Raw genomic sequence first — 8,869 nt, forward strand, 5'->3', positions numbered from 1 at the left:
CATGAAAATGGTTTACTTCCTATCTGGAAGGTTGTTCATCTCAGGTAACTTAGAGAGGATCAACACACATACTGTCCACTGGTGTCCCACTGGTCCTGTTCTATTGTCCGTCTATACTAATTCTCTTGGTAAAGTTATATCATCATGACACATATATTATGACACTCAACTCATCTTCCCCCCTTACAGCTCCCTATCAGCTGAAACTCAATCCCAGCAAAACAGAGCTGGAGAATCCCAGTAGATTTATCCCCATGTCAGGATCTTGCGATCTTCCTGGACAACTCATAGATCTCCCTTTCGGTCACTGCTTGCAGCCTAGGTGTAACCACAGACAATCAACTGTCCTTTCCCCTTACATACTGCTAATTTGACATGCTCATGTCAGTATTTTCTTTACAATATCAGAAGGCTTCTGTAATGTTTATCCCCACAGGACGCTCAGGTGCTTGTTCGGTCTCTTGTCATTTTGAGGCTGGACTACTGAGACTCACTCCTGGCAGGTCTACCTCTGAACACAATTCGACCATCCCATTGCTGCTCTCCCTCCACTGGCATCCGGTAGCTGCATACATCAGATTTAAAACACTGATGCTTGCTTACAAAGCCTATAAAGGGCCAGCACCCTCTTACCCGAAAGCTCTTATCATTCCTCGCACTGCATCATGCGCCCTCAGATCCTCTGGTCCCATCATCTTTCAGGGTACAAAGTACGTATGCATCAAGACTCTTTTCGAAATCACTGGCAAATGACAGGTGAAGACCTACCTTGTCCTGAAAAACGTAAACTAGCACTTGTTTTAGATTAAAAATATCAATATATATTTTTTATTTGTCTTTTGCTATACTACCTCCCAACAGAGTTTTAAACTGATTGTATTATCAGTCTCTTACATAGTGAACCAGTATTGATGTATTCATTAATAGAGACTCCAAAGCCCTTTTGTACGTCCCTCAGGATAATGGCATCTGCCAAATGCTGTAAATGTAATGTAAATGGATCATGCTGAGTGTCACCTTTAGCTTCTTGCTTGGTTGCTTCTCTGATTAATGACCTGATAACTTTACTTCTTGTCCTTTTGTCAATTATAGAGGGAAGTCATGTTCTGTGTGCTCCATTTTCTACACTTGTTGATGATGGCCTTCACGGTGATCCACAGTACAACTAATGTTTGGAAATTCTTTTGTATACCTCTCCTGATTGATACCTTTTGACAGTAAGGTCCTGTATGCTTTATAAGCTCTTTGTTGACCATGGATTCAGCAGTGGGTTTAAAGCAAGATGATCTCAAGCAAATGTTACAGAAACTGATTAACTTTATTTAGGGTTGAATAATAAAAAAATAAGAAAAACATGTGGGCGCTTCTAGCTTTCTCTCAGATGTGTATAGCTGAAACCACTTTCTTCATAGTTTTTAATTTATGTATATAATGATTTTGTCAGATATTTTAGACATGGCTTGGTCATGGACTGCTGGCTAACATGTAGTCTTTACTGGGCTGGCGTTTCCATCACTATTTCATACTAACTCCATTGTCTGCCAACCAGAAGTATAAAACCAGAAAGAAATATGTAAATGAGAATTTGAATGAGCTTTAGTTGGGAATTTATCTGTATTAAAATACAGTATGTGAGCACAGAGAGTAGGAGAGAAGCAAATAGATGTAAAATGCTCACACTTGGCAGAATGCAAATATCGCCCAATGATGTCATGAATATGCCAATTAGTGCATGGCGTCATCCAGTGACATTTAGTGACTTTCAAGCAGGCTCTGTGGCTACAAAGGGTTTTCACCATTTTTGGAAAAGTGTTACTGTACAAAGCTGAGCGCCTTTTGAGATTTGTTTACCCGGCCTTTTGTGTGTCTAGGCATAAATCTTTACTTTTACACAAATGTTTTGAAAAAGATATACACTTTGCTATGGATCTACTCAACGGAAATAGAAAGATTATGTTCTATCATTATGAAAATTTTATTCGTCTGTACAATTTTCCCATAACATTTAAATAGTTCCGGTTAGTGGTAAAGGCTTTTCCAAATGGGATTGGCATACTGATAATCAACTGACAACTGAAATATCACCTCACACAAGGAACTAGTAGGTGGTCTTTATCTGGTTCTGTCTGTAATAACAGACAGACAGACAGACAGACAGACAGATAGATAGATAGATAGATAGATAGATAGATAGATAGATAGATAGATAGATAGATAGATAGACAGACAGACTATCTAGATAGATAGACAGATAGATAGATAGATAGACAGACAGACAGACAGACAGATAGACAGACAGACAGACAGATAGATAGATAGATAGATAGATAGATAGATAGATAGATAGATAGATAGATAGATAGATAGATACTTTATTGATCCCGAATGAAATTCCAGATTTACTTATTTACAGATTTACAGATGTACTTGACTAATATTTCAATCAAAGCACATCTATGCTAGACGGTTTTTGTTTTCAATAAACAAATCTCTGACCATTAACTGAAAAGAGGCCTGATTAAATCCATATAAATGATGTATGTATGTCTATATGTAAAAATATATTTAAAAAAAAAATACTTCACAATATTGACCCCTGCAGATCAACTCTTGAGTAAGTATATAATTGTGGACATAATAGTATGTGCTTTGGACGTAGCAACAACCTGGAGTGTGCTCAGAGACTAACCAATCACATTAGAGTAGGCGCCCGTACGGCGACTTCTGCCGACACCTGATTGGTCAGGGTCATGTGAGAACCGTCCCCTGTGACGCAACCGCCATATAAAAGCATTTCCCGGCGCTCTCGTGACGCAGCCCTAGTTTTTTACAGGGAAAATGTATCGCTCTCGTTCGCAGGCTTTCATCGGAATCGCTTTTAATTCTTTACTTTTCACGGTGCCATTGGAAGATTTCCAGTTTAAGAGACATTATAGTAAAAACTGGTCGTGTATTGGGTGATTTTAGGTTTAAATCTAGTATATTTATACAAGAAAAATGCCCAAATCCAAGAAGAGGAACAGCAAGGGTAAGCGAACTCGGAGTGGCTGGAACTGACCGGTTGTTTTGGCGTGTTGCCTCTGTGTTGCATGTGTTCATGGGATTTGTAGTTCTAATGCGTCGCCATGACAGTTAAACCTGTATATACAGCAGCTTCCTGAGAACTACAACACCCATGTCACTCCCCTCTTCTCTTTGACACATTGGCAAAATGTTGGCTCGTAAAACAAAAGAAATATCTTTTTTTTGTGTGTGTGTGTATATATATATTTTAGTAGTTGTTAAATCGTAAAGTACTGCGAAAATGTTGGCTTATTTCGGAAATGTTCGATTAATGATAGTCCCGAGCTTGTAGATGGCTCAGATAAGGCATGCTAACTAGCTTGCTAATATGCCTCGGGCTACAGTTACTAAAGGTAAATAACATGTAAATACACTTTAATTGTTCTCGCTAGTAAGTGATATTCGGTAAAAAAGATTCACCGTAAGACCCTTTTAACACATGAAGAAGGTGATTTTGATAACTGCCAGCAACGTGTTGGCCTTTTTTTAGCTTTCAGCCTACGTATACGAGTTTGTTCACGGAAGCAGGTTCCCAGGCCTGGAAGCTGAGCACACATGGCGGTTGTTTTTATGTGTGACACATGGCATTGCTGTCGTCATATTATTTTATTCATTTCTTTTCAGAAACCGATTTATTCTGGTCCAGGCTGTAGTGGCTACAGAACCTATTCCTGGAACCCTAGATCTAAGGGAATTATATACTCTGAATGGTTCCCCAGTCTATCGCAGGGCAGAATGCACCACTGGGAACCAGAGACCCCAGTGGAAGTCCCAGTACAAACATCCCAGTGTCTGTGACTCGAGCCCAGGATCAATCCAGGGCACCCAGGAGCAATCCAGGGCACCCAGGAGCTGTGTCTAGTTGAGACACCACCAGGACATCCACTGTTCTTTTACTAAAGTTGAACTGTTTTATTACTTTGGGAACGTTTTTATTTTTTCCTTAACCACATCTGGATGGCTGCCATAGTCTGGTTTTATCTGTGCCACAGTTTTCTGTTACTGTGTTGGTTCAGTGGAAAAAAAAAAGGACAGGTTTATCTTGCTGTCTAATTGCCACCTATCACAGTGCCCTTGACATGACCACAAATTAATGCCAAGCATTTTTCCTCAACAACTCAAGGCATGTTCAGTATATCAGCCTTATCACCTGCTGTTACTGATCATGTGGTCAAAGGTTTTTCTGAGTTTGTTTTTCTAACTTCCCTGACATACACCTTGCTCTGTTGAGTTTGGGAATTTTATTTGTTTTGCAGGTGTCCCAGGAGGACAGCATGGAGCTGTGCAGCCTTTCAGCGATGAGGATGCTTCAGTTGAGACACTCAGTCACTGCAGCAGCTTTAGTGATGCCACAAGTGTGGCAGAGGAAGGTGTGTGTGTATATAAATACAGATGTTTGTTTTGAGTCACTGTTCAGCTGATAAGAATGTAAAACCAAGATACAATTATTGAATTGTGGTATCTTTTATTTGGCAGGGGGAGAGGCTGAGGTTGCTGCTCAAGATGATTTTGAGTTCAAGCTAAAGGTTTACATTGATTCCACTGTTGATAAAAGGTTTGTACCTTCACACATCTTGGTCTAACATGTCTGTTGTGAAACAACAATGGAGAAGTTTCCTTCTCCATTGAGTAATCTTTCCCCTTACATATCTCAATGGTGCATTGATCAAGTGAAAAGCATTGTTTTTCTTCCAGTGCTAAGACCAGGCAAGGTGCTCTTGATGGACTGAAGACTGCCATGGCAACCAAAATCCTGCATGAGTTTATTTTGGAGAGGAGGATGACCATCACTGACAGCATTGAGCGCTGCTTGAAGAAAGGTTTATAACTATCATGTATAAAACTGCTGCTGTATTGGTAAATGTTTGCAGTGTGCTGGAACTTGTTTGCCTACTTTTATTTCTCAGGTAAAGGAGAGGAGCAGCGTGCGGCCGCCTCACTGGCTTGCCTCTTGTGCATTCAGCTGGGTTCAGGGATCGAGAGTGAGGAGGTGTTCAAGACCCTCAAACCTATATTTAAGACCATCCTGACCGACGGATCAGCAAACATCCAGGCCAGACAGGCTGTGAGTACTAGCCCAGATCTCTAATCTGTTAGCTGAGATTTCTGCTGCTCACCTTTTTATAGATTTTTTTTTTTTTTTTTTTTTTTTTTTTTTTTTTTTTTTTCCCTCTTTTGGTAATGCTTATCTTTTGTTCTCTGTGCAGTGTGCAACAAGTCTGGGCCTCTGCACACTGGTAGCAGAAGATGACGTCTTGGTAAGTGCTGGACTTTGTGTTTATAGTATTATGTCTTGCTGTTAATACCGTGATTAAAACTCTCAGTGCATTCTTCAACTAATATTGACACTACATGTACAACACTAACCACCTGTAGGTGTTGTAACATGTTAAAACAACCCCGATCCCATTCTGTTAGAATAAATCTGCACACAGGCAAAGTAGCACATTAAGCTCTAGGCTTGGAGATGTCGACTGGTGGTTTAAAATATTTTCAGCAGACCAAAATAAGCACTTAAATAATGCAGCAGCACAGGAGTTGCTGAAGTAGCTGCAGCTTAGCAACTCTATTATTTTAACCATGAACTAGTTTGGCTTCTTTAACAGGTTCTCTGTTGCAGATTTTCCAATCACATGTATTTATGTAAAATTTTTAGCTGAAGGCAGCTCATTGGAAACATATTTTCTCAAAGACTTTCATAGATTCTTCTCTTTTATTTCCCCTCTTTGGTTTTGATTAGTGACCAAATGGCTTTTTATTTTAAATTATTTTTAACAATTGGACAGTGAAGTATGCATTTATTCTCCCCATGTCTAATTCTGTTAGAGTTGTGGTATTTGTCTAAAGCAATAATGTGAAGCACAACTTGCTTTTTTTTTCTTAAACCATGAGAACTGCCAAAGCTGTCCTGTATTTAACTGCATGCTTGTAGGCTTAATGTGCATGCCTTTTTCCCCCCAGGACATTTATGCAACCATGGAGTGTTTCGAGAGCCTTTTCACCCGCTCGTACGTTCGGGAGGATGGCAGCAGGCCCTCCCTGAGCCCTCAGACTGTTCAGCTTCACACCAACGCCCTCCTCTCCTGGGCTCTGCTGCTGACCATCTGCAGTGGCAACCACATCACTGCCATCATCCACAAGTACATAGCTGACATGCTCTAAACCTTTTGCAATTGCTTATTTTTAAAAGGTAAAATGGTGTTCAGAAGTAGTGGTAGTAAAAGGGGAAGTTGATCTAGCATTGTGCTGGACTTCAGTTCTGCAAAAGTCTTTAATGCTCGGACTCTCCTATTTTAGACATTTGGCTAAGCTGCCACGGTTGCTGGAGAGTGAGGATGTTAACATGCGCATTGCAGCCGGGGAGACCATCGCTCTGCTGTTTGAGCTCGCTAGAGATATTGATGCAGTGAGTTGTTGGGTTTTTTTTATTACACTTTACATGCAACATGCTCCGTGATGGTAGTAATTTCTGAATTGCTAATTTGTAAACCTGTCCAGGATTTTGACTGTAAAGATTGGGAGCTGCTGTGCAGCAAACTGAGCGCTCTAGCCACAGACTGCAATAAACACCGTGCCAAGAATGACAAGAGGAAGCAGAGGTCTGTCTTCAGGGATGTGTTAAAGGCTGTGCAGGTGAGGAACTGGTGCAGAGAACATTTTATGAATACAAAAGTTTTGCTAATTCGACATGGTGACCTAAAGGAGCTCTTTTGTATGAGTGCAGGATGGAGAGTTTGAGACTGAGACAATCCGGTTCGGAACGGAGCGCATGATCATTGACAGCTGGGTGCGGAAGAGGACCTACGATGCCTTCCGAGAGTTTGTGGGCTCTGGCATGAACTACCACCTACAGGTATAACCGCTTGTTTTGTGGTGAGAGAAACTTGAGGCAAATCAATATTTGCTTTAGATCTCATGTACTTTCAGATTTTATTAATTTTAAAAAACCTTTTGGTCTGAAAACATCTTTTTAATGATTTTAGATTATGCATTCATTTTCATTTTGGTTGTTTAGGTGTTAAATTTTCTTGTAATAACTGCTGACAGCAGTGCTGACTGCAGTGCAATGGATTATATTAATGCAGTCCTTCTAATACATAATGGTTTCTATAGTAACGGCTTATTCAGAGGGATTTATACAGTGACTGCTCCGCATAAACAAGTTTAAAAACTTTTCTCCTCACTGAAAACGTAACTTCAGCTGCAATCACCCTGTGCAATGCATCACACCACCCTGCTGTTCCTTAGGCCCCCCCCAACCCCATTACCACACAGTGTCATGATTTATTCCTTACATAAGCTGCAGAAAATTTCTGCTTGCATTTAGTACTATTTTGACAACAGGCCATTAATGGCAGTGCTCTTTTTTTTTTTTTTTTTTTTTTTTTTTTTTTTTGAGGCTGAGTTGCAAAATGCAGGTGAATTGAGTATCAGTGCATGCTGTGTGGTTGTGGATTCTCTTCTTGTAGCCTCTGCAGTGTGCCTATGCTTTAATGTGTGAGAGCAAGCTGAAGATGGTATTACAGTCTGTCAGGTAGTGCAAAGAAAGTAACATTAATCCAAATTTGCAGAGACTTGAGAGAATTTAAAGATTCTTTTTTTTTACAAAATTTGTTGTCTTAGTAAATGAAGGTGACTAGATTTATGATATAATTATGCCACTTGAGTAATAGTGGGTCACAAAGCATCAGTATTGAATCAGATCACCTAGATGCCTGGAAAACTGACAGACATTCTCTAATACTTTAAACCTGTTAGGCGAATGAGTTCATCAGAGACGTGTTTGGACTGGGACCAGCCCTGCTGATCGACTCTGCTGCCCTGAAAGCTATGAAGAGTTCCCGAATGGAGAGAGTAAGCCAATACTTTTTGCATAACCCGTTCTGAAGGCTCGATTTGTATAAAATGGTTATTAATCAATTATTTTTTTTTCCCCCCCCCTCCTTCCAGCACTTCTATAATGCTGCTGCATTCAAGGCTCGCACTAAGGCCAGAAACAGAGTTCGTGACAAGAGGGTGGATGTGGGAGAATTTTAGGGTTCTACTTTTGTTCATTAATCCTTATTTGGGTCCAATGTATCACTTTTGTGTCCTCTTCCCATATTTATATCATTATTACTAGCAAGTATATTTTAATGAATATGTATTTGTGTATACACTTTTTGCCCATTTTGTGTGGTCATCTTGTGGCATGTAAATTTGTAGAATTATGAGCCTGGATCTTTGGCTTACACCACATCAAAATATTAATATTATTATTTTCTTTGTTACATAATGTGACTGTGATAAAATAAATTTATTAGACTTGAATTCATGCACAATGGCTTACTCATTTATTTATATTTTTGGACCTATGAATTTATAAGAAGAGTGAGCGGAACAGCAGTCTCTTTGGTCAGTAAAAATGGAAAGCTGTTTGCTTAGCACACATCTGTGGAAAAATCCCATCTCTTCCACAGAAATGTGCTATTTTTACCCTCCTCCTGTGCTGTTATTACTTTCTGAATAGTAATGTTGATGCTTGTGAATCAAATGAGTTAAGTGTTAAGGATATAGGTGACCTCAACTGTTACGGGTGACTACATTTTATATGTATTTGAAAGAATAGCCACCGGTTGGCTGATGCCGTAGTCTGCATACTAAACTGCAAATAAAACCCAACTCGTAGCCACAATGAAAACAAAAAGTGGCCGATTACGGAGTACATGGAAAAATTGAAATGTTGATTGTGTTGCATGTGCAGGCTGACCTCTTAAAGTCATTGGAGGACAGGCAGAGAATCCTGTCTAATCCTGTCTATTAGCTG

General features: G+C 39.8%; 1 protein-coding gene across 1 annotated transcript; it reads left to right on the top strand.

Annotated features, from left to right (window-relative positions):
* Window positions 1–2,800: 2,800 nt before the first annotated feature.
* On the top strand, window positions 2,801–8,377 carry ifrd1 (interferon-related developmental regulator 1). The gene is made up of 12 exons (XM_058417603.1): window positions 2,801–3,028; window positions 4,320–4,433; window positions 4,540–4,618; window positions 4,759–4,883; window positions 4,971–5,128; window positions 5,271–5,321; window positions 6,025–6,203; window positions 6,361–6,469; window positions 6,562–6,696; window positions 6,788–6,916; window positions 7,822–7,917; window positions 8,014–8,377. The coding sequence occupies exons 1-12, from the start codon at window positions 2,998–3,000 to the stop codon at window positions 8,098–8,100; spliced, it is 1,293 nt and encodes a 430-aa protein (XP_058273586.1). The 5' UTR covers window positions 2,801–2,997; the 3' UTR covers window positions 8,101–8,377.
* Window positions 8,378–8,869: the final 492 nt, after the last annotated feature.

The sequence above is a fragment of the Hemibagrus wyckioides genome, linkage group LG19, assembly GCF_019097595.1.
Source record: "Hemibagrus wyckioides isolate EC202008001 linkage group LG19, SWU_Hwy_1.0, whole genome shotgun sequence".
Classification (NCBI taxonomy): Eukaryota; Metazoa; Chordata; class Actinopteri; order Siluriformes; family Bagridae; genus Hemibagrus; species Hemibagrus wyckioides.

Coding starts and splice junctions, on each gene's coding strand:
- ifrd1 (XM_058417603.1), top strand. CDS start 2,998: ATGCCCAAATCCAAGAAGAGGAACAGCAAGG. Junction 3,029..4,319: donor CAAGAAGAGGAACAGCAAGG/GTAAGCGAACTC, acceptor TTTGTTTTGCAG/GTGTCCCAGGAGGACAGCAT. Junction 6,917..7,821: donor GCATGAACTACCACCTACAG/GTATAACCGCTT, acceptor TAAACCTGTTAG/GCGAATGAGTTCATCAGAGA.